Source organism: Chrysochloris asiatica, unplaced genomic scaffold, assembly GCF_000296735.1.
Source record: "Chrysochloris asiatica unplaced genomic scaffold, ChrAsi1.0 scaffold00006, whole genome shotgun sequence".
NCBI classification, from domain to species: domain Eukaryota; kingdom Metazoa; phylum Chordata; class Mammalia; order Afrosoricida; family Chrysochloridae; genus Chrysochloris; species Chrysochloris asiatica.
Window position 1 is genome coordinate 30027354 of NW_006408524.1, and position 27036 is coordinate 30054389.

General features: G+C 38.3%; 1 protein-coding gene across 2 annotated transcripts in view; it reads right to left on the bottom strand.

Moving 5' to 3' along the window:
- Nucleotides 1–27036, bottom strand: part of KLHL7 (kelch-like family member 7) — a 72338-nt gene that overhangs the window by 31900 nt on the left and 13402 nt on the right. The window contains exons 2-5 of one of the 2 annotated variants that reach the window (XM_006832218.1): nucleotides 19607–19709; nucleotides 13495–13588; nucleotides 13093–13217; nucleotides 6302–6477 (exon numbers count right to left, since the gene is read on the bottom strand). In XM_006832218.1, coding sequence (XP_006832281.1) covers nucleotides 6302–6477; nucleotides 13093–13217; nucleotides 13495–13588; nucleotides 19607–19685 — 474 coding nt within the window. In that variant the 5' untranslated portion in view covers nucleotides 19686–19709. The remainder of the gene's footprint in view (nucleotides 1–6301; nucleotides 6478–13092; nucleotides 13218–13494; nucleotides 13589–19606; nucleotides 19710–27036) is intronic. The other variant, XM_006832219.1, reaches the window with a different exon arrangement.

Genomic DNA, 27036 nt, shown 5'->3' on the forward strand with positions numbered 1-27036 from the left:
TAAGTAATTTTTAAATAATTAATCACTACTACCTAAATTTCATTACTGAGAAGGCATTGAATTTGTGACTATCATTTTTAAATTAAAAAAAAGAAAGAGAAAATACACCTTATTTTTGGAAGGAGATCTGATGTAAATTTGCACTGAAAAAATCTATTGGTCAATGATAATTTTAATATATGCTCATTGTTGTTGTTGTTAAGTGCCATCGAGTCATGCTCATTGGTACCAGCAAAATATGTTAATTTTCCAAGGCAGTTCACACCAGTAGATATGAAGACCACACATTAATGTTATTTCTATCTTTTATTTCTGAATCATGAATTGAAAGATATATCTGCATTACAAATACTTTAAGATATAAAAACTCTATAATTAAACAGTAAATCACAGGACAAAGTCTTCCAAAATAACACTGCTGTTGTTGTTGTTAAGTGCCATAGAGTAGTATGGGTACTGACCCATAGTGATCCTACATAGGGTTTCCAAGGAGCAGCTGGTGAACTTGAATCGCAGGCCTCCCGGTTCAAGCCGACTTTGCAGTCCAGTGCATTAACCAACAGCACCACACCAGGGCTCCAAATAATATTATAGCATTCATTTAATTGTACTGAACAATTCCAAGTTCATTAACATGATATGATTTACAAATGATTAAACACATTAAAAACATTTTCTCATAAATATTCTACAATACACTCATACATACATGAGCTGGTTAAAGAAGTTAATTATGGAGAGGTAATAATGAGTCCCCAGATCTAATTTCCTATGAGTTTAGTTTATTTTTATAGAGACTTGTCCCTGATCTATTTGTTAAATAAACTTATTTTAGAATAGTTTTAAATGTCCACCACTGTCTGTCAGTTTGTCATACTGTAGTGGCTTGTGTGTTGCAGTTATGCTGAAAGCTGTACCATCAGAATATGAAATACCAGCTGGGTCATACATGGTGGATAGGTTTCAGCGAAGCTTCCAGACCAAGACAGAATAAGAAGAAAGAGAGGTGGACCACTTTTGAAAGGTTAACTACTGAAAACCTTATGTACAGCAATGGAACATTGTCTGATACAGTGCTGGAAGGTGAGCCCATCAGGTTTGGGAAACAGTCAAAATACATAACTAGGGAAGAGCTGCCTCCTCAAACTAGAGTTGACCTTAATGATGTTAACTAGAGTAAAGCTTTCCAGACCTTCATTTGCTGTTTTGTTGTTGTTAAGTGCCGTCGAGTCAATTCTGATCCATAGTGACCCTGTATAGGGTTTCTGAGGTGCAGCTGGTAAGCTTGAACCGCTGACCTTGTGGTTCAAACGACTTTTCAGTCCAGTGCATTAACCCACAGTGCCACACCAGGACTCCATTTGTTGATGTGGCAAAACTCAAAATAGGAAGCTGCTGCAGGCATTTATTAAGAACCAGAACATAGTAACATGGAACGCATGAAGTATGAATCTAGGAAAATTGGAAGTTGTCAAAAATGAAATGGAACGCATAAAGATTCATATACTAGGTATGGTGGTGGTGGTTATGTGTCGTGGAGTCAGTTCTAACTTAGAGCGACCCTGTACAGGGTTTCCAAAGCTATAAATCTTTATGGGAGCAGAAAGCCTCATCTTTCTCCTATGGAACAGCTGGTAGTTTCAATTGTCAAAAAAAGTATTTCAAATCTTGAAGTACAGTGCTATCTGTGATAGTAAAATATCCACATGCCTACAAGGAAGACCTGGAGTCCTAGTGTGGCACTGTAGGATAAGCACTGGACCGCAATGTCAGTTTGAACTGTAAGGTTGGCAGTACAAATTCACCATTCACTCCTTGGAAAACCTAAACAGAGTCGCTATGAGTTGGAACAGACTCAACTGCACTTAACAACACAGAAGACCAGTTAATATCACTATTATTCAAATTTCGCACCAACCACTAAAGCCAAAGATAATGAAATTGAAAAATCTCACTAACTTCTTGAGTATGAAATTGATCAAACATTCAATGAAGATGCAGTGACAGTTACTGGAGATTGGCAAGTGAAAGTTGGAAACATAGAGGAAGGATCAGTAGTTAGAAAACATGGCCTTGGTAATAGAAATGGAGATCAAGAACCAATTTAATGCATTAGACACTAATGACTGTAGATCAGAGGGTCTGTGGGATGAAATCTAGAACATCATACATGAAGAAAGCAAAAAGTCATGAAAAATACAGGAAACAAAGAAAGGAACAAAATGGGTATCAGAAGAGAGAATAAACTTGCTCTTGAACATAGAGAAGCTGAAGTGATAGAAATAATAAAAGGGTTGAACAGAAAATTTCAAAAGGCAGTTCAAGAAAACAAAGTCAAGTGTTCTAATGAAATGTGTAAAGACCTGGAGTTAGAAAACCAAAAGGGAAGAACACACTCAGCATTTCTCAGGCTGGAAGAAATGAAGAAAAACTCAAGCCTCAGGTTGCTGTACTGAAGGATCCTACAGGAAAAATTTTGAATGACAAAGGAAGCATCAAAAGAGAATGGAAGGAATATACAGTCACTGTACCATAAAGAATTGGTCAATGTTCAACTATTTCAAGAGGCACCATATGGTCTAGAACTGACGGTAGGCAGAAGTCTTTCACTGAATGCAATGGAGAAAAAACAAGGCTACAGGAATTAATGAATACCAATTGAGATGTTTCAACAAACTACTGCAGTGCTAGAGGTGCTTACTCATCGTGCCAAGAAATTTGGAAGACAGCTACTTGGTGAACTGACTGAAAGAAATTCTTATTTGTGTCCATTCCAAACAAAGGTGACCTAACAGAATATGAAAATCATCAAACAATATCACTGATAGCACATACAAGTAAATTTTTGCTGATGATAACTCAAAAAATGGTTCAGTAGTACATTGACAGTGAACTGCCAGAAATTTAGCTGGACTGAGAAGAGGATGTGCAACTAGGGATATTATTGCTGCTGTCATACGGATCTTGGCTGAAGAAAAGAGTAACTGAAAGATGTTTACTTGTGCGTTCTTGACTATGCAAAGGCTTTCAACTTTGTGGATCATAACAAACTATGGGAAGATAACACTGTGAAGAATGGGTATTTCAAAACACTTAAGGAGCTCTGGTAGCGTAGTGGTTACGAATCGGGCTGCGAACCTTAATGTCAGCGGTTCGAAACTACCAGCTGCTCCGCGGGAGAAAGATGAGGCTTTCTACTCCCGTAAAGATTTACACCCTTGGAAACCCTGTACAGGGTCGCTATGGGTCGGACCCGACTCGATGGCACTTAACAACAACAACAACACTTGTGCTCATGAGGAACCTGTACATAGATCAAGAGGCAGTTGTTGAAACAGAACAAGGGGATTTTAAACACAGTTTAAAATCAGGAAAACTATGTATCAGGGTTGTATCCTTTCACCATACTTGTTTAATCTGTACACTGAGCAAATAATCAAGAAGCTGGATTATATGAAGGAGAATTTGGCATCAGGATTGGAGGAAGCCTCATTAACAACCTGTGACGTGCAGATGATACAACTTTGCTTGATATACTTGCTGATAAAAAGACCAAAGACAACAGCCATCAGTATGGATTGCACAGCAATATAAAGAAAACAAAAATCTTCACAAACTGACTAATGAATAACATGATAAATGTAGGAAAGACTTCATTTTGCTTGGATCCACAATTAGCAATCCTGGAAGCAGCCACGAACAAATCAAAAGATGCACCGCACTAGGCAAATCTGAAGCACAAGTCATCTTTAAAGAGTTCAAGAGTAAAGACATCAGTTTGAGCACTAAGGGACGCCTGTCGATAGTCATGGAATTTTCAAGGGCGTCCTATGAAAGTGAAAGTTGGAAAATGAATAAGGGAGATCACAGAAGAACTGAAGCACCTGAAATATGGTGTTGGAGAAGAACATTAAAATACCACTGTCTGCCAAAAGAACACACAAATCTGTGTTGGAAAAAGTACAGCTAGAATGTTCCTTAGAAGGCAGGTTGGTGAGACTTCGTCTCTCATGCTTCAGATACGTTATCAGGAAGGAACTGGAAAAGGATGTCAAGCTTGGTAAAGTGGAGAGTCAGCAAAAAAGAGGAAAACCCTCCAACGAGATGGACTGGCACAGTGACATCAGCAATGGGCTCAAACATAACAACTGTGAGAATGGTGCAGGACCGGGCAGTGTTTTGTTCTGTTCTGCATGGGGTCACTATGAGTCAGAACCGACTGGGCAGTATCTAATAACAACAACATATAAAGTGGTGAAGTCTTAAAATTCTCATCTCATTTTATCAAGGGTACATGCCATCAACATGACTTATCTCTGATGGTGTTAATTATCCTTGACCATGTGGCTGAGACAGTGTTTGTTTGGTTTCTTCAGTCTAAAGTTATCCTTTTCCTCTCTTTCTATACTGCAAATAAGACAGTTTTGATTATAGAACCAAGTTTTGTTTTTTTCTTTTTCTGTGGAGTCATAACTTCCAGTTCCAAACTACTAAGTTTTAAACTGATACTCTGAGCTGTGAGGCACACTGGTGTTAAAGTGCCATCGAGTCGGTTCCAACTCACAGTGACCCTGTATAGAGTTTGTGAGGAGCAGCTGGTGAACTTCAGCCGCTGATCTTGCAGTTCAAATCTACCTTGCTGTCCGGTGCATTAACCCACAGTGCCACAGCAGTACTTTGAACATGGCATGATAACTTTTTATCATTAAAACAAAAGAAACTCAAAGCATCTGATCATATACATGCAGCAGTTTCTGGGCGGTATAAGCAGTTAAACACTGGGTTACTAGTCAAAAGATAGATGGTTTGAACTGCTTAAAGGTCCTGGTATGGTGCTGTAGTAAAAGCACTTGATTGCTAACCAGCCATTCCTTGGAAACCTTATATAGCAGGGATGTTGTTGTTGTTATGTGATGTCAAGTAGATTCTGACCCACAGTGACCCTGTATAAGGGTTCCAAGGAGCCGCTGGTGAGTCTGAACCACTGACCTTGCACCCACAGTGCCATACCAGGACTCCATAGCAGGGATGGGGAACCTTTTTTCTGTCAAGTTTATAACATCAATCATGGACCATACAAAATTATCAATTTGAAAATTAGCCAGGTACACTCGGAAACCCTGTACAGGGTCGCTATGGGTCGGAACCGACTCGACGGCACTCAACAACAACAACAACATTTGGTAAAAAATTTAATTAACTCACCCTAATGTAATGGCTGGAGTCCTGGTGTGGCGCTGTGGGTTAATGCGCTGGACTGCAAAGTTGTTTGAATTGCAAGGTCAGCGGTTCAAGCTCACCAGTCACTCCTTGGAAACCCTATATAGGGTCGCTATGGGTCAAAATCAACTCGACGGCACTTAACAACAACAACGTGATGGCTGGAACTGTGGTTGTCTTGGTGGGCCAGACCAAATGGTTTCTCAAGCCTTCTATGGCCCTCATGCCAGATATTCCCCACTTCAGCTATACAGGGTTGCTGTGAGTTGGAACTGATTCAAGGGCACTTAACAACAACAAAGCAACTCAGAAGAGCTTGTGCTCTGCATCAGAACAGTCACAGCCTTGGACACCCTATAGAACAGTCTACTCTACACAATAGGCTTACCATGACATGGAACTGACTCAATGGCAACTAAAAATAACAAGTAGTTTTATATTTCTGCTGTAGTGAACCACCACAAACTTAGCAGCTTAAAACAGTAAAACACTCTTATCTTACGGTTTTGAAAATTAAGTTGTTAACAGGTTGTGCCTCTCTGGAGGTTCTAGGGGAGAATCCTTTTTTTTTTTTTTTCCAGTTTCTAGTGGCTGCTTGCATTCTTTGGCATATAGTCCCATGTCCCATCTTCAAAGCCATCGACAGTCGGTCTAGTATTTCTCATACTGCATCACTCTGACACTGACTCTTCTGCATCCCTCACCCATATTACAATGGGCCCAACCAGACCATCTCCCCATCCCAAGATCCTTAACTAGATCACACCTGCAAAATCCCTTTTGCCATGTAAGATAACATACTGACAGGTTCTAGGGATTAGGGTTTATGGGACATCTTTGGTGGAGACTTTATTATGATACCAAGGTACCCAACAGAGTTTTGTTTTTACCAAGTGGCCTCTCAAGCACCCAAGGCTTATTATTCTTCCTATGAAACAGATATTGGAATTCCCTCTTTAGTGTAATATACAAATTCTGTTCTAATGTGACTCCCTTCTTTGTCTTGTGCTGAAATATGAGGTGTAAGAGGTCAGTCAGGACATTTTTTACCAAGGAGAATGTGGGGAGGCAGTGTAATCACCTGATCTTCTGCTCTCACAGTCAGAGTGTCCTGGTTGAGGAGGTGTGTTACTCGCTTAACATCAAGCTGTAGAAACTCATCAGTTTTATAAACTTCAGTGAAATGCTGATGAATAAAGTCATCTGCAGTTGCTTTCAATTCAGGACAGTCTAGACACTCTGCTAGAACACTTATACCTAAACACAGAAAGAAAATAAAGGAATAGAAAATAGCTTTAAAAAAAAACCAAACAAACCAAAAAACATACCTTGAAGATAAAGGATGATTTCAGAAAAATTAGACTGACTGAATTTCAGAAATCTGATCAAGGCTGACAAGAACAGTTTTACTATTACTTTTTGTTGTTGTTGTTTTTTCACATCTGATTGCATTTATGAAAACTTCCAGCACAAAGCTGAATCGTAAGTTTCCCTATAAAAAATATTTTTTGTAGGTTTCTGACACAATGAATAAAGTATTCTATTTCTATTTTTAAAAAGTTGTTTTTTTAAAAAAACCACCAAGAACCGGTATCAAAAACACCAAGATGTTTCCAGCATCTGTCATAGCTGTATATTTTTTTTTCTCCAGTAACTTGTTAATTTAGTAAATCATATTAGCACATTTCTTAATAACTTCTACCTCATCAAGAACTTTTCTTTTTAAAAATATATTCATTGCAGGTTTTCATTTGCTATATTTTTATTTATTTTTAAAGTGTTTTTAAAAATCAGTGGTTCTAAGTGAAACTGACCTGAAGTTTTTGCATGCACATGTGGACATGTTCTTTGTCAATGTTGGCATCATGGTAACACTACTCTTATAGAAGGAGCTTGTAAGTTTTCTATCCAAATCCATATATATATATATACACACACACACACACACACACACACACACACACACACACACACATATATATATATATACATATATCTCCTGTAGCTTGATTTTCAATGCCTCTTTTAAGGTGTTTTTCTAAGTAACATTCCAGTTAAATCTCTAAGTGTACGGAATTTGTTGTTGTAATTGTTAAGTGCTCTTAAGCAGGTTCCGACTCACAGCCACCCTGCATAAGGTTTCCAAGGAGCAGCTGGTGGGCTTGATCATTCGACCTCAAGTCAGCAGTAGAGTACAGAATAGGGCGGGGGAGACAATTATCCTTTTGTGCTTTGTTTCTGGTTTTACTGCACTACAATCAGAGAATGTAGCCTCTGTCTCTTCTCTTTTAGATACTCAAGATTTTCTGTGGCTACTGATCAGTATTTATAAACACTCAAAAGATATATGAAAACACCTCTTCCTTTCTTTGCCATCGTGTGAGTGCTGCTATGTTCCATCGTCACTATTTCTTCTCATAAGACTTTCAGGATCCAGAGATTCCGGACCAAGAAACAAAAGCAGACTCCTCCCATTCCCAATGGATTCGAATGAGAACTGGTCATAAAATCAGATACACTCCAAGAGAAAGCACTGGAGAAGAACCAAGCCGGGTCTCTAAGGAATGGCCCATGTTCTTTAAGGAGTGGCACATGTTCACTAAGGAGTGGCCCATGTTCTCTAAGGGGTAGCCCATGTTCTTTAAGGAGTGACACATGTTCTCTAAGGAGTGGCCCATGTTCACTAAGGAGTGGCCCATGTTCTTTAAGGAGTGGTACATGTTCTTTAAGGAGTGGCACATGTTCACTAAGGAGCAGCACATGTGATGGTGCAGCACATAATAGACTCAGGCCCTAGCACCCTACCATAGCAAGTTCAATTTTGCTAAGATTTGATCAATTGAACATGTTTTACAAAACTTCTGGTTTCTCCCTTTATTTTTATGCTTCTGCATTTAAAGAGGTTGGCTAATAAATATGTGAGACCTACGGTTTGAAAAAAAAAAAAAGATATAAAAACAATTAGCATTTTTGATTACTGGGCAAACATTCTCTGATATCTACCTATCTAAAGGAGTCTTGGTGTGGCGCAGTGCGCTAATGCATCAGAAAGCAAAGTTGTGTTAACTGCAAGGTCGGCAGTTCAAGCTCACCAACTCTTTGGAAACTGTATACAGGGTCACTATTGGTTGGAATTCACTGGATGGCACTTAACAACAAAGCTTCTGCTATTCTAACCCTTATACTTTTCCCAAGCTTCATTTTTGAGACTTCTGGATAACTCTATGGGTTACTATATAAAATATATTATAGCGTTTTAAGAAATTCCTCTTCTGTTTAATCCAGAAAAAGCCTCCATTTTGCTTGTACCTAAGAAGCCTAAGTACACCCCTTCTCAATCAGTGTAGCACTTCCTACCAGACTTTTCTCAGAAGGGATCTAGGTCACTATACATTGTGTCCTTGAAGAAGGTCAGATCAATGCTATCTTGGACTACAATACTTTTTTCCTCTTCCTATCCCTGGAGGTGTAGTGGGCTCCTAACCACAGGTCAGCAGTTTGAAGGTCACCTGCCGCTCCTAGGGAGAAAATGAGGGTTTCTGTTCCCATAAACATTTACAGCCTCAGAAATCCTACGCAGGGTCGATATGAATTGGAACTGTCACAACAGATACACAATCATCACCATCATCATTTGCAAAAGGTGCCCTGGTGGCACAGTGTATCAAACATTGGACTGCTAATCTCAAGATTACGGGTTCAAACCCACTAGCTAGCTACTTCATGGGAGACAGATGAGGCTGTCTAGTCCTGTAAAGATTTACTGTCTTTGAAACCCTATGCTATTGTTCTTAGTTGCTGTAGAAATCGACTCCGACTCATAGCAACCCTGTATAGGGTTTCTGGAGAATGACTGGTGGGTTTGAACTGCCGACCTTGCAGATCAGTGTTTATCCTACAGTGCCCCACCCGGATGCCCTGAAGCCTAGGGAGCAGTTCTCGTCTGTCCTATACGGTTGCTATGAGTCAGAATGAACTGAATGGCAGGGTTTTTTGTTTACTTGTTTTGTTTTTAGTATCTGCAAACTTTGTACTACTGTCTTCTAATCTGTTGCAGATAAAAAGCATTACCACCAGATTCTCTTTCTTTTGTAACTAATCCGTTTTATCAATTACTTATTGCTGCAAGGGAAAATAACAAACTATCATTTCTCAAAATTCTATTGGTCAGGTGAGTGGTTTTTTCAGCGTGGACTGCATAGCCGATCACTAGTCAGCTAGTTGCTCAGCTGGGGCTGAATGTTATAAAATGGTCTCACTCACATAACTGGTAACTCATGTATCTGGGCATGCTGGTTAGTCCAAGAGGCCTCAGCAGGGATAGCTCAAGTGTGCCTTCATTGGTCTCTAACATTCTTTTCAAGAGCAGCAAAGGAGGGTAAGCTGCAGCATACAAGTACTATTCAAGCCTATGATGATGTCAATTTGCTAATGCCTGATGGAGTCCTGGTGTGGCACTGTGGATTAATGCTCCAGACTGCAAAGCCATGTGAATCACAAGGTCAGCGGTTCAAGCTCACCAGCTGCTCCTCGGAAACCCTATATAGGGTCCTTATGAGTCAGAATCGACTTGATGGCACTTAACAACCACAACAATGGTTTAGTGCGGATGTCCTGGTGTGGCACTGTTGGTTAATGCACCAGACTGCAAAGCTGTCTGAACTGCAAGGTTGGCGGTTCAAACTCACCAAGCTGCTCCTCGGAAACCCTATAAAGGTTGCTATGGGTTGGATTTGACTTGATGGCACTTAACAACAACAACGGTGCAGTGCAGTGGTTAATGACCTGGACACTGAAGTCAGTTTGAACAGCAAGGTCAGTGGTTCAAGTTTACCAGGTACTCCTCAGAAACCCTATACAGGGTTGCTATGGGTTGGAACCAACTTGACAGCACTTAACAGTAACAATGGGCTAACCAAGTCATATGGCAAAGCCCATATTGTTGTTGAACCTGAAGCACTGACCTTGCAGTCCAGCACATTAACCCACAGAGGAGAAAACCAACTTCCCTCTTTACAGGAGGAACTAAGGGGTAAACACACAGGACGAAAAGCATTTGTCATCATTTTTTGGTAATGTACCATATACCTCTTCTCTTTGAGAGTTTATACATGCCCTTTTTTCCTAATTAATATTTTAGTGTCGTAAAATATCTGTAACATAACATTTACTACTAGTGACATTTAGACACTGACAGTGTTGGCCTACCATTCCCACTATTTAGTTCCACGACATTTTCAGCATCCCAAATGTAAGTTCTTTCTTGACCTTTAGAAGCAAAAAAATACCAGTAGGATATATCCAGAAGAGGGGTATAATAGTTTATTGATCAGCCCTAGTACTCAGGATAACTTAGTTTTTTAAAGCTTAAGTTCTTTTCTAAACTTATGAGACCCTTTGATAATGGTTTTCCCTCTCTGTTCCTTTTGAAATTTGTACTCTACACTAGTGACCCTGTCTTCCTAGTCTTTCTAAGTCTGGAAACTCCACAGCAACCTTTCCTCTGTCAGTGAGCCTGCTGGTATTGATATATTGTTGGAAAAACTTCCATCACGGACAAACAGACGGGTGGTGAGTAGACAGACTAGGAAGAAAAGCCTGGAAATCTTATTTGAAAAAAAAAAAAAAAAATCAGCCAATGAAACTTTATGGGTCATGACAGAATAGATCATTTGCTTTGGAAACATCAGGAGAGATCAAGCACTAGAGAATATCCTATTTGGTGAAGCAGAGGGATAACGAGGGTAGGGGCTGGCACAACAGCTGCATATGATTCCCACAAGCTGGTGATGGTAAGGACGACACAGGACCAGACAATGCTGCCTTTTCTTGATGCGGGTGCCGTGACTGGCGTGTCCTTGATGGCAACTAACAACAACAATATTCCTTCTATGCCTTTTATCTTTCCAATCATGGTTTCATTTCTGCACATTACTGTTTTGTATCATAAAGTAGTCTCCTGTTTGATCTTCTTTAGAAAAAAATTTTAGGTGTATCCTTTCTACTTTTCAATTAAATTGAATTTTAAAACTAGAAAAATCAAGGTTCCGCCCCCTTTTTCTACTTTCAAGTTCCTTTATACTTTTTACATTACATTTGTCTACAAGAACCATTTGTTTTGGTTGTTTAAATTGGTTTTCCCTCCCTGAAACTACTGGATTTCCTTTAAGTTTATATGACCTTTGCCCAATTCCATAAGCTGCCCTAGGTTCCTTTAGCACTTTTGGAAATCCGATTGTTATGGTCTGTTGGACAACAGAACATTAGCAGGCAGTGAAACCTAAGATAGAGTTCTTCTCTAACTAGCTCCCAAGGAGAGCCACTCCCTGGGCTCAAGAGAAAGCAGATAGATGCAGTTCCCCTGGGAACTAAATGATGATGCCATCCTCAGCTGGCGGGACCACTATCTTCACCCACAGTTTAGCCAGGTTTTAGGCTACTGGGCAATCCTTCCTCCCAGCTTTGTAAACAATAATGACAGAAGCTTTTCCCAGGTAAAAATACTAACTGTTCTCCTCAGAAGTCCAAACCCTATGTGTGTTTGGCACCAACTCACTCCAGCTGCTTTTTACCTCCCTACTTCAACTGTTTTTCTTTCTAGTTAAATCAAATAAGAAATTTAGAGCTAGGAAATTATAAAAGTACACTCAAACCATCATCTTCCAAGATTTTCCTTAATTACCTTTTTATAAAACATCTTATAAGATTATTTGTTTATAAAGGGGAAACAAACTTAAATTTCAGGAATACAGAATTGTATTGATGAAGAGAACCCAAACTATGGTATAGAAAGATGGGGCGACTCATCCTAGCTGTCTCTGTTGCCTAGGTAAGATTGGGGGGCTAGTCTACTATGTCCTTATCTAAGGATATTCTCAATAGATAGACTTGTGGCTAGCTTTATAAAAATGTCATCAGTATATACATCTGCATAGCTGCTCACTTTCCTGCTTCTATCCAGTCCAATCCTTTTTCTGGATACAAGGAAAACCTCATTCATATCCCTTTGCCTGGCTGGCTTTACCACCACCACCAGTTGCCATCAAGTTGATTCCAACTCATCGTGTCCCCATATGCATCAATGTCAATGTAAAATTCCAAAGCATTTTCAATGGCTGATTTTTTTGACAGTGATTACCAGGCTTTTCTTCCCAGGTACTTCTGGGTGGACTACAGTATTATTTGAATTCTAATTTCAGCTTCTCCACATAATAGCTATGTGACCTCAAGCAAGCTGCATAATCTGTTTCCACATTTGTCAAGTGGAGATGACGTGTCTAGTAGGATAAAGCGAGATATCTAGTACAGACTTGGGCATATCCTAACTCCTAAGTGCTTCAATAATAGTAAACATTCATATTGAGGTTCTCATATGCCACACTGCCACCAAATGCAATCCTTACTCCTTATCCTGTGGTTGTAGGTGCTGTCAAATGGGTTTGAACTCAATAGTGACCATATGCACAGCAGAATTAATACCACCTCATAACCCTTCCCATGTGTGAGCCCACTGCTGAGCCACCGTGTCAATCCATCTCCGGGAGGTGCTTCCTCTTTTTGCTGACCCTCTACCTCCTTACTCTAGATATGAGGGAGCTTCAAAAAGTTCATGTAAAAATTGAATTATGGGATAATGGAGTTTCCCCACAAACTTTCTGAAGCCCTTTTGTACATGAAAATTCACTATTCAAGTAATTTTATTTTCTGGAAACTGTTGACAAAGTATGAGATGGGCTGGTTGCTGCCCAGGTTAATATGTCCCTCCCCAAACTCCTCTTAAAATTCATTACTAAAAGGTTCTAGTGGATAATGTCATTAAGGTTAATAAATGAGGATCCTTATAACTAGTTAAATACAAACATGATTTCTTACCAAGACAATTTGATGCATCAACTTGTTCTTTCAAAAAATCAACACACATTTTCTTCACAGGTTCAATCTGGTACTGGTTTGCTGCATCTAACAAAGACTGTACATTGTTGCTATTCACAGAAATCCTGCAAATTAAAGTGGCTATTAATTTCTCACAACTTATTTTTTCCCCCACGATTTAAATGGAATTATCATAGAATATATTCGACTAGCACTTGAAATTATACAAAAAATTACAAGTTTTGGTTCCTACAATTAGTATGGTATCGAATTTTCAAAACCCTCCGTGTCCTTGTAGTTTTTTATTCTCAAGAATTTGAAGCATGTCAGTTACAACAATGCTTTTTCACATTAGATGCCAACCATATTTCTCTAAAACAGAAATGATCCTTCTTAACTCACCTAGCAGTATAAGCAAATTCCACAAGTTGTTCAATAATGTCAGGTTCAGCATCTTTGAGTTCTACTTCAAAGGACTTTGATTCAAGCATGTTAGCTAAAATGAAAAGAACCATAAATGGCATCAGTATTACAACTAGTTGCACTGTGGAGCCACAGCATTTCAGGCCATGTTAAATTTGGAGAACAACAGATAAACTTTTCTGGAAGAAAAGACACTAGAAAGCCAAATATTCCTACAATAAATGAAAATTCACTCCCTACACCTGAGAATGTGCCTTAAATGAAGAATATGTAAGGACTTAATATACTGTTGTGTCCGCTATCAAGTAGATTGGTGACTGAGAGTAAAACAGCCCGTAGGTTTTGCAGGCTTTCATCTTTAGGGATTTAGACTACCAGTTCTTTCTCCTGCAGCCACCACTGCGTGGGTTCAAATCGCTGACCTTTTTCAGTTAACAGCAAAGTGCTTAATCACTGTGCCACCAAGGTCCCGTCTCAAAAAATAAAATAAAAGCTTAAGAGTCATAAAACTAGAATTAGCTTTTCCCTATTTCATAAAATACTAGCGTTCTGTTTTTATTTTAACTAGACAGAAAGTACAACATTTTATAATAATAAAAGCATAAATACATCAAAAACAAAAATCACATATATGTATCTAACAAATGAGGAATCAAAAACTGAAGGGAGAAATAGAAAAAGTAATACTAATACTTGTAGACTTCAATACTTCACTTTCGATAATGGATAACATTGATCATTTTTCTAATGTTGAACCATCCTTGCATCCCTGATATGACTCCCACTTGATCATGATGTATTATTTTTTTGATGTGCTGCTGTTTTCTGTTGGCTAGGATTTTGTTGAGAATTTTTGCATCTATGTTCATGAGTGATATTGGTCTATAATTTTCTTTCTTAGTGATGTCCTCCACTGGTTTTTGTATGAGGAAATTTTCCATCCTCCTCTATTTTCTGGAATAATTTGAGTAGAATTGGTGACAGCTTTTCCCTGAAAGTTTGGTAGAACTCACCAGTGAAGCCATCTGGGCCTGGACTGTTTTTCGTTGGGAGTTTTTTGAAGACCTGATCAATTTCTACTTTTGTTATGGGTCTATTCAGGTTTTCTGCTTCACTCTGTGTAAGTTTAGGTAGGTTGTGTTTATCTAAAAATGTATCCATCTCTTCTAAGTTTTCAAATTTGTTGGAGTACAACTCTTCACAGTATTCTGTTATTATCCTTTTGATTTTCTTTGGTTCTGTTGTGACATTGCCCATGTGGTTTCTAATGCATGTTGTTTGTGTCTTCTGTTTTCTTTTGTTAGGTTTGCCAATGGTCTGTCAATTTTGTTAATCCTTTCACAGAACCAGCTTCTTGTTCTGCTGATTCTTTCTATAGTTTTTTTGTTTTGTTTTGTTTTCTATCTCATTTATTTCTGCTCTAATCTTTAATATTTCTTTTCTTTTGGTGGCTGTAGATTCCCTTGGTTGATCTGTTTCTAATTGTTGTAGATGCTGTGTTAACGTGTTAATTTTGGTTCTTTCTTCTTTTTGGATGTATGCGTTTACTGCAATAAATTGTCCTCTCAGCACCGCTTTTGCTGTGTCCCAAAGATTTTGTATGTTGTGTTTTCATCTCATTTGTTTCTAGAAACTTTGTGAATTCACGTTTAATTTCTTTTACTACCCAGTCGCTTTTCAGCAGGGTGTTATTCAGTTTCCATGTATTTGACTTTATTTCCTTAGTTTTCCTATTGTTGATTTCTAATTTGATGGCATTGTGGTCTGAGAAGACGCTCTGTAGTAGTTTGATATTTGTAAATTTATGGAGATTTGTTTTGTGACCTAGGACATGGTCTATTCTGGAGACTGCTCCATGTGCACTGGAAAAGAATGTGTACTGTGCTGTTGTTGGGTTGAATGCTCTGTACACATCTATGAGGTCCAGTTGGCTGATTGTGTTGTTTAGTTCTTCTGTCTTTGTCAAATTTCTTTATGGTTGTTCTATCCATTTTTGAAAGGGGTGTTTTAGAATCATCCACTATTATTGTAGATTTGTCTATTTCTTTCTTCAAATCTATTAAAGTTTGCTTTATATATTTTGGAGCTCTTTCATTGGGAGCATAGATATTTATTATGGTTATGTCATCTTGTTCAATTGTTCCTTTAATCATGAGATAATATCTATCTTTATCTATTATGCTGGTTTTTGCCTTAAAGTTTATTTTATCAGAGATTAGTACTGCCACTCCTCTTCGTTTTTTATTGCAATTAGCTTGGTATATTTTTTTTCATCCTTTGACTTTCAAACTGTTTTTGTCTCTGTGTGTTTGATGTGTCTCTTGCAGACAGTATATTGAAGGATCTTGTTTTCTTATCCATTCTGCCACTTTCGGTCTCTTCAGGGGTGCATTTAATCCATTTACATTCAGTGTAATTATCGATAGGTATGGATTAATTGCTGCCATTATGTTTGGTTTTTCTGTGGTGTTGCTGCTTTCTTTGTTCTGTGCCTTCTTTGTTGAGTTCATGCCTTTTGTGTTCTTTCTTTTGAGTTTCCTCATAGTTTTAATGTTTCCATGTTCTTCTTGGCTTTTCATTTTCTTAGTATGTTGTGCAATGTTAATTTTCTTTGAGGAAGACTTATATTATAGTCCATTAACTTTTCTCTCCATTTAGTGCAGTCTATTTTACCCTGTAATCGGCCTGACCTTCTCACCATCTGGATCTCTGGTCCTATGTGTTTACCTTCTTTTACACTGTAATTCTTTTGATCATAGACTGACATCCCAGATTCTTTGAGTTTGTTCTTATAGTTTTGTTCTGTTCCCAACTCTTCCTTCTGTCGATTTAATTCTGGGAGGTGCTGCCATGTATATCAATCTCTGGTTGTTGGCTGTTCTGTTGGTTCTCAGTCCACAAAACTCCCTTTAGGATGTTTTGTAGCACAGGGTTGGCTTTGGCAAAATCCGTTAGCCTCTGTTTATCCTGGAATATTTTGATAACACCATCATATTTGATTGACAGCGTTGCTGGATAAAGGATTCTTTGTTGGCAGTTTTTTCTTTCAGGGTTTTATATATGTCTCCCCATTGCCTTCTTGCTTGCATGGTTTCTGCTGACAAATCCAAGCTTAATCTGATTTGCTTGCTTTTCTAACACTTCTGTTTTCCCTAGCTGCTTTCAGGAGTGTCTCCTTATCTTTGATTTTGGAGAGCTTGATTGTGATAAGTCTTGGTGATTTTTCCTTTGGGGTCTACCCTTCCTGGGGTTTGTTTAGCTTCTTGAATGTTTATCTTTTCACTTTTAAGGATGTTATAGAAATTTTCTTCCAGGAGTTCTTCAACTATTTCCTCTGTGGACTTGTATGATTCATCTTGTTCTAGAATGCCAATAATTCTTAAGTTTTCCTCTTCATGTTGTCCAACATGAATCTTAGACCTTCTTCATATTTTTTTTTTTTCCTTTTTTTCTGTTTGCTCTTCTACCTTAGTGGTATTGAAAGATTTGTCTTCCAGCTCACTGGTTCTGCCTTCCATCTCTTCTGTTATACTCCTTTGCCCTTTCAGAGTATTGTCTATTTCTGATATTCTATTATTGATCATTTGGACCTCTTTCTGTAAGTTTTGAATTACTTCCAATGCTGTATCTAATCTTATTTGATTGTTCCTGTAGTGCTTTCCTGACTTTGTCCTTATTTTTCTCAACTCCATTATAAAGTGTTTTGAAACATTTTATAATCATTTTCCCGAATTCCTTCTCAGGCTTTTCCAAGGCCTGCCCTCCTTCCAGAATGTAGTCCAGGTCTACCTCTAGGTCATTTGTCACAGACATTTTATCTTGTTTCTGGATATGTGCTAATATGATCATCTGCTTTTGCTTCTTGGACATGTTTAGTGTTTATTTGTGACCTTAATACTTAATTGAGTATGTGTTTTGGCATTTTTTATGCTTTCTGATTGCTTCCAGGTAGATGTGATTAGGATGTGGGCTTCCCTTTTCACTCTTCTTATTGCTTAACACAGAGTAACTTTCACAGGTGTTGTCTGCCTCCCTGGTATATGGCAGTTGGTATTGGTTCTTGCCTGGGTTTTGGTGTTTTATAGAGTGTGATTGTAGCTTGACTATATGGCAGCAGTTGCTCTCTCTTCTTGGGTAATATAGGGAGAGAAAGAGTCCCCCAAAAGTAGAAGGTGGAGCATACAAGAGCCAAACAGCATCAACCAAAAAAAAAAGCAACAACAATAATAAAAAGACAAAATTAGACTGAATACTGTAGTTTATAATTGCAGAAAAGGGACAGGAGGGAAAAAAAAAAAAAAAAAAAGAATCTGTAGACTAATATGAGTATGACTTTAAAGTCCTCTCTTCAACCTCTTGCCTTCAAAGCTGCCTGAGAGATTTCAAGATGCCAGTGTTGGTTGTTATGCTATACCTCAGGCTTTAATTTAATTTTCGACCTGTTTTGTTTTTTAACTGTCTTTCCTTCTCTACACCCGTCCTGACCTTTCCCATATTAAAAAAACAAACAAAACAAAAACCAGTTCAGGGCCAGCTTGTGGCCTGAGAGTATCTGTGTGCATGTGTGTTAGAAGAACCCACCAGTAGTGAGGGTGGGGGGTGTCCACTTGCTCAGGCACCCCCCCCCCACCAGAATGGAGATGCACAAACAGTTGTGGGGCCAATGAACAGATAAAAATTTTAAAAAATCAGAACAAAGCAAAACCGACAAACTGTGTTTTCCACCTTTGCTACGAGGTTCCTGTGGCATTTTTCTGTGGTGTTTCTGCTCCCCCACTTGGTCCTGCTGTTTGGTTTCGCCCAAGTTGTTGGCTCAGGGCTGCCGAGCCTAGCAGACTCAAAAGTACGTGATTTCTTACTTTTGCTCCAAGTTCCACTAGCTATAAGCCTTCAAACTTTTAAATATTCCTATCTCTGTGATTTCGAGTTTTGGAGCTCTGCCCTGGATCTGCTTTACCTGGTATTCTGTGGCATTGCTGACAGCGAACTTCACTGCATCTCCTCCCTAGCCACCATCAGGCCCCGTCTCTCAGTAGTATTCTTCTAAACTACTATTAGCAAAGTTATTTTGATATAACTTGAACAAACCTACAAAGTATTTTAATGAAATTAATAATGTAGTTTTTGATAGATAACATCACCATTATTTCCTAATTATTTCATGAATAAAAATCTGATCAAGTCTACAATGACAATTAGATGCAAGTCACCTACAGCTTGCCAAACTCTCACACCTGTTAAAAACCTTGGTAGGTAGCCAATGCATCAAAGAGAAAACTTGAGGCAGGTGAATTATATAAGATAATTAAACTCATAAACAGCACTAAGTAGAAGAACCAGAACTTAAACCCAGTTCTCAACTCCTAATCTAGGGTCTTCCTACAATAGTTGCTGTTACTAAGTGCCATGGAGTCGGTTCTGACTCATAGAAACCCTGTACAGAGTTTCTGAGGCTGTAAATCTTTATGGGAGCAGAAAGCCTCATTTTTCTCCCACAAACAGCTGGTAGTTTCAAACTGCTGACCTTAAGGTTCACAGCCTGATTAGAAACCACTACGCTACAAGAGCTCCTTACCTATGGCAGTAAAGTCTGTGAAAGCCAGACCCTGTACTGCGGTAGCAAACTGTAAAGAGAAGGAATACTCATATATTTCCCACTAAAATGAGCAAATAGAAAATTGGTTAAGTCAAAGGTGGAGAACTTGCCAGACTCAGAAACACAAGGCAATTCTGTTGTGTTCCAGCTCTTACAGGTTCTAAGGCATAGACTGTATATCATTTCTTCCTTCTTTAGTTTAATTTGCTAAATAAAATATAATGTCATGAGATTTATCTGCTCTTTTACCTTTCCATCTGAGGTTACAAATAAAACTTCAAGCATTCATGTAGAAGCCGTATCTCCATCAATAAGGCATTTGGCCCTTAGGTCTAATTAGGAGACATTTTTCCTTTGATCAATCATCTTTAAGACCATTTTTTTTTACCTCTTTATTGTTCTATGGCCATAAGTTCTTTAAGAATGAGGAAAATGGCATGTTTTTGTATAGATCACAAAGGAAAAATAAAGACATGCTTTATCTAAGATACTTACTTGTGAACATTAAGTTAAAAAAATGGCTGGCTGCAGCAAGGACAACGCGATGAGCAGGTATCTTCCTTTCCTGGACCATGAGGATCACATCACACAATGTTTTCTAATCAAAAGAGAAACATACAATTAGAAGTTGTTGTTAAATGCTGTTGAGTCGATTCCAACCCACAGTGACCCTGTATAGCATTTCCAATGAGTAGTTGGTGAGATTGAAATGTCTGCTTTGAACTGCAAGGTCGGCGGTTCAAATTCACCAGCGTCTCCTCGGAAACCCTGTACACAGGGTCATTATGGGTTGGAACCGACTCGATGACACTTACAACAACAACAACCAACTTGTGGTTCAAACTGACCTTGTGGTCTAGTGCATTATCCCATAGCATCACACTAGGACTCCACAAGTAGAGAAGAAACAAAATTAAAAGGGGCTCACTAGGCATAGCTTAGTAATACACATAAAACAAGTGCCTAGCAAATGTTTTCACTCTCTATTTTCTATTTAAATTCAGTATTTTTCCAGCACAGAATTGATATATAAAACATATGTAGGAAGGACTTACAGAGTTATCATGTAGTGTCAAAATCGGGCACTGAATTCAAATAGGCAGAGGGAAAAGGAAAGAAAAGCTCTTTATAATCAGAAAGGAGAGAGAAATAAAAATCTACTTCTTTAGGGAAGCCAAATGTTTTGCTGTTTGACATAAATTCTACAATAAATCCACGGTAAGCTTTTATGTGGGATACTATATGACATAATGATAATGTCCTTGAGGTTTTCAACTTCTGTAATTTTTTCCCCCTCCAACTATCTATCTTTGATAAAATCCCAAGCATACTTTGTATTTCCCAAGAAAGTAGTCTTCCATAGATCTAACTTGAAACAGAAACAGATACCACTCAGAATACATAGAGGGTAGATCAAATGTTTCTTGTGCAGTCTTTCTCTATCTAACACTTCTCTCAAACACACTTATGATAGGAGCTGGATGACGGCCCGGTCAAGTAACCAAGGCTAAAATGACTGTTGAAAGAAGGCAGACCTAAATTAATGCAAATAGTGGAATATTAGAGAAAAAAGTTTTAGGCTTATTGGAATCTTTAAGATGAATTCCAAGGAAAAATAAATGTTCCTTTTGTCAAATGAAATTTCTATTTCTTTGTGGCATTAAATAAATAATATACAAGTTAGGCTCACAGAAAATTGGCTGCCTACAATGTATCAAGAAATATGTTAGGCATTGAAAATACAAAACAAATAACATATTCACAGTGAAAAAAAACTTATCACTGACACATCTAAAAATGGCTTAGTACATCAAGATGATAAGGCACTGTGAACATTTTAAGTATTTTACTAAAACTACTAATGTAGTTTCTGAGAGATACATTACAGCAACATAAATGAGTTTCAGGCCATGGAGAAATACAAATGAGAGAAAACAAAATCCAAGTTATACAGCAGTAATAAAGACCTAGAAATGAACTTAGGGAATCTGAGGGCTCTACTGTGACTCACAACTTGATATATGATAAAGATAGCATTTTTTTTTAATGTGATAGGCAATTACAGAATAGATGGTCCTGGGATGACTAACCATTTTAGGGAAACATTAGATTTTTTGCTCATAATGTGTTCCTTTTTTCTTTGGGGAGGGTAAGTGTCGTCCTTTTCTCCATCCCTCACTTGTACAGCAATGACTAGAGAATGGGCAAGGTCATGGCAGAAGTCACAGAGCCAGGCCTCCTGGTTTACTCTGCTTTCATAAGGTGTCTCCCCAGGTGGGACATAAGCTCAGTGAGGCAGGCTTTATCTCTGTGCTTAGGTCAAAGTCATGGTCTACAATCTGTCTTTACCTTTAATACAAGTATATCTGTCACCTGCAAAACTATTTCTTAATTACTCAGAACCAGTAACGGAAGAGTGTTCCTCACAGCCACATGTGTAGACACTCAAAGTATCACAAAAAAAGAAATTGTGTGGGAAGTTTTAGTACTTGCAAGCTTTGGGGGCCTTTCCAGGAAGAGTTCTTAGGCCTGGGAAGACTGCCTCAAGATAGGCAGGCATTTGAGGCACCTATTGGTGGAACCGAAGACCAGAAGAGTTGTGAGATGAGAAGAACATCATACATGAAGAGAGTGAAAAGTCATTAAGAAGACAAGAAAGGAGGAAAAGGTCAAAATGGATGTCAGAGGAGACTCTGATACTTGCTCTCCAGCGTGTAGAAGCTAAAGCAAATGGAAGAACTGAAGAGGTCCAAGTGCTGAAGAGAAAATTTCAAAGATCAGCTCAAGAAGATAAAACCAAATACTATAATAAAATATGCAAAGATTTAAAATTGGAAAACCAAAAGGGAAGAACACGGTCAGCATTTCTCAAGCTGGGAGAACTGAAGAAAAAATTCAAGCCTCGTTTTTCATTATTGAAGGATTCTCTGGGCATATTATTGAATGATGCAGAGGGCATCAAGAAAAGATGGAAGGAATACACAGTCATTGTACCAAAAGGAAATGGTTAATGTTCAACCATTTTAAGTGGTACCATATGAACAAAAGCTAATGAATGATACTCAGGGAGGAAGTCCAAAGTGCATTGAAAGAATTGGCAAAGAACAAGGCACCAGGAATTGATGGAATAAAAATCGAAATCTTTCAAGAAAGTGAGGAGGCACAAGAGGCACTCACTCATCTCTGCGAAGAAATTTGGAAGACAACTATTTGGCCGACTGATAGGAAGAGATCCATATTTGTGCCCATTCCAAAGAGAGGTGACCCAACAGAATGCGAAATCATCGGACAATCTCTTTGATATCTCAAGTGAGTAAAGTTTTGCTCAAGGTAATACAGAAACACCTACAATCATACATTGACAGAGAACTTCCAGAGGTTCAAGCTGGATTCAGAAAGAGGCTGTGGAACGAGAGATATCATTGCGGATGTCCGATGGATCTTGGCTGAAAGTGGCCAATGTTAGACCCATCTTTTATAGAGACACTACTAAAAAAGTATGGCAATATCCACATTACGAAGGAGTTCCTCTGTTCCTAAGTCTGTCTTTAAGTCAAATTTGTGTGTAAATCAGAAGTTAGATATGGTTTATATCTAATACCACTATTCACATGCTTGTCTTAGTATATACTGTACCATTCTAGACTTAAAAAAATTAAAGAAACACTTCCAGATACACTGAAACATCTTCAACCTACTTACTGATATTAATGTTTTCATGAAAGTGGCAAAACAGCTCCCATTTGTTATTATGAACCACTGTATGTACCACAAACTTTTTTTTTTTTTAACTTTTATTGTGAACTGAGTGATCATTTACATGGGAGAACATCGATTTTACACTCATCCTATCATATTTAATTTCATTGCAATGATTACAATCCCTCTCCATGCATCATCATTCAACAGTATTTGCTTCTATTCCCTCTTTTAATGTACACAAAACTAATTTTTTATTTAATAGACTTTATGGGGCTTGATTCCTAACTATAAGTTGTATGTAACAACCCAGGCACTGTAACTACCTTAAACTTGGAGAAATTCAGCTTTGAATATGCTATAAAACTAAATCGATGCCAATGAAGACAAACCAGGCTGAAGCTGTTGAGGTTCCCTGACTCAAGCATTTAAAGGAACATTTTACCTTTACTCAACTCACAATGAAAAGTTGGGGGTAAAAGGAGTATGTACAACAGGGATGAACCTTAGAAACATTATGCTAAGTGAAAGAAGCCAGATACAAATTTAATATTTTGTATGCATCCATTTATATGAAATATCTAGAATAGGAAAATCCATAGAGATAAAATGAAGATTGTTGGTTGCCAGGGACTAGGATTGGAGCTGGGAGCAGGGGGCTGGGGGCTGGGAAGGAGACTATATGCTTAATGGTTATAGGGTTTCCTTTTGACATAATGAAATATTTTGGAACTAAATAGATGTGGTGTTTGTGTAACATTGTGTTTGTACCAAATGCTATTGAATTATTCATTTTAAAATGGTTGTATATTATGCGAACGTAGAATAAAATAAGAATAATGTCTTCTGGCTGAGAGCAAAACAGAAAAATGAGAGCAGTAAAGAAACCAAGGAAAACAAGCATTTGGACTTCATTAGCCTTTAATTTTAATTCAGATGGAGATCATAAAAGTGGGACACCTTAATTTCTCTCTGGGATTTAATAATGAGAGTTCATAATAGTCTAATTTAGGGGATTTTATGCTGCTATATGGAGTTCTGGTGTGGCGCTGTGGGTTAATGCACCAGAATACAAAGCCATTTGAACTGCAAGGTTGGTGGTTCAAGCTTACCAGCTGCTCCTTGGAAACCCTATACAGGGTCGCTATGGGTCAGAACCGACTCTATGGCACGTAACAACAACAATATTGCTATATGCAGTTGTGGTGTGATGCTGTACGATAAGCACTGGACTGCGTAACACAAGGTTGGCAGTTCAAACCCACCAGCTGCTCCCTGGAAAACCTATGCAGGGTTGCTATGAGTTAGAACCAATTCCATGGCACTTAACAACAACAAAAAGGTTTTAGGAAGATACACAAAAGAATCATTATTGATAGAGGAGGGCAGACACATAAATGCAGAAACAGTACTATCCTGACATACCCAGAAGGAGACAGCCATAACCCATGCTGATACTGGGCTGGGTTAGAGACCAATGGTTGGGGCATGTAGATAGAGCCTCCACTTGTCTTTCATTCCAATATTTCACAATATTCCCAAGAGCATATGGAAAAGTTTCCATCTTTCTTCTACCTCTCCAGTAGAAGACAAATCAATACTAATGAGAAAACGTTTGTATCATTCAATACTGGGAAGATTTGGCATGTTAAAAGGCACACATATTTCAAGTATGTTAAGGATCTCAAGATTGTTGATGTTAAGTGCTGTCTAGTCGGTTCTGAATCATAGCGATCCTATAGAGGGTTTCTGAAGAGTGCTTGGTGAGTTTGAACTTGCAATTAGCAGTCCAGCGCTTATCCTATAGCACCAACCAGGACTCCAAGGATCTCAGGATGTTGTTATTGGTAAGCACCATTGAGTACCTTCTGGCTCATAGCAACCCTCTACGGCATTGTCCCTGGGGGCTAGGGTTGAGAATGAAACGGCCAGCTGGTCTCAAGTGCAGGGAGGTGTGTGTGAACTCCCAAACTTGCAGCGAGTACCCATTTGACCTAGCTTAGATGACTAGTTGACCAGAACTCGAAACAAGGAAGATACAGATGTTTGATAATGAGAACAAGTGCAAATTGCTACAATTCGATGAACTAGACTTTTGCCTATGAATACCGTGACTCAAAAATCCAACCAGAATGGAAGGATTCGTCACATCAATGGACAGTCTTGTTTCCTCAGTGCGCTGGGTTGATTGTTGCTGTTGTTGTTATGTGCCGTGGAGTCAGTTCTGACTCATAGTGACCCTGTACAGGGTTTCCGAGGCTCATCTTTCTCCCATGGAACAGCTGGCAGTTTAGAACTGCTGACTATAAGATTAACAGCCCGATTCGTAACCTCTACGCTACCAGAGCTCTTTACTGAGTTGATAGACATGAGAAATTTAGACATTAGCTATCAAAAATGGGAGGGCCACAAAGGCATGAAGTGGCTGACTTACAAGCTTTCATGAATGTGCTTAGATGCAGAATGAGGGATATGGGAAAGAAAGACAGAGAGCAGAATGAAAAAGAAAACAAGATCCTTTAATATGCTATCTACAAGAGATATATTAAAAAGATGGAGACAGCCTAAATTCTCATCAACAGATGAATGACTAAACAAACTTTGGTATATACACACAATAGAATATTATAGAATGCTGAAGAATAATGGTGAATCTGTGAAACACCTCATAACATGGTTGAACCTGGAGAACATTATACTGAGAGAAATGAGTCAATCACAAAAGGTCAAATATTGTATGAGACCAATGCTGTAAAAAGTTAAGAAACAATTTATGATGGTTATGTGGAGGGGGCAGGTATAATTATTCTTGGGCTAGTGGGTAGACACATGTTAGCTTGTGTGACAGGGCAGGTTAGTAGAGAAGGTGAAAATAGTGGGAGACACAGGGAGGAATGCAGTAGTTAAAGTGAAGAGGTAAATGCTGTTCACTGTTGGCACATGAAGGGGATTGCACCCACACAGAGAAGCAAAGTATATGATATGTTGACTGTAAAACTGATGATCTGCTCTGTAAACCTTCACTCAATTCACAATAAAAAAGTTAAAAAAACAAAAACAACGTGGAATGGCATTTCATTTATCATCCAAAAGAATATCTCAAGATCTACCTTGAAATATAATAATGTTTGAGATAAAATAATACCCATAAGCTTGTAAGAAAGACTAGTTAATACAACTATTATTTAAATTTACACACCAATCACCAGAGCCAGTGATAAAAGAATTCCACCAACTTGTTCAGTTTGAAATTTATCAAACATGCAGTCAAGATGCACTGATAATTACTGAAGATTAGAATGTAAAAGTTGGAAACAAAGAGGAAGGATCAGTAGTCGGAAAATATGGCCATGGTGACAGAAATAACAATGGAGATTGTATGATAGCCTTCTGAAAAAATAATGACTTATTCACTGCTCATACCTTTTTCAACAACACAAGTAGCAACTCTGCCCGTGGACTATACCAGAATACACAGGAATCAAGGTGACGTCTGTGTGAAGAGATGATGGAGAAACTCAGTGTCATCAGTCAAGACAAAGCCAGGGGCCGACTGTGGAACAGAGCATCAACTGCTTAGGAGCAACTTCAGGCTTAAGCTGAAGAAAATTCGAACACGTTCACTAGAGTCAAAATATGATCTTGAGTATATCCCATCTGAGTTTAGAGACAATCTGAAGAACAGATTTGATGCACTGAACCCTACTGACCCAAAAGGAGTTGTGGGATGACATCAAGAGTATCACACAGGAAGAAAGCAAAAGGTCATTAAAATAAGAAAGACAACTGGAAAACAATATGCAAAAGATTGAAACAAGACCTTCACCTCACACTTTATACAAAAACCAACTCAACATGGATTAAGGACCTAAATGTGAATCTCAGAATTATGAAGGCCATCAATGAAAAAATAGGGACAAATGTGAGGGCACTAATTCATGGAATACACAGACTACAAAACATTTTGAAAACCACACAAACAAAAGTAGACAAAATAGATGAGTGGGACATACTAAAAATTATAAACTTATGTGCATCAAAAGACTTTACCAGAAGAGTAAAATGGGAACCCACAGAATGGGAAAAAATCTTTTGCAATGACATATCAGATAAGGGACTCATTTCTAAAATATATAGGAAATTACAACACCTCTAAAAGAAAAAGACAAATAACCCAATTAAAAAGTAGGCACAGGACATGAACAGACACTTCACTAAGGAAGAGA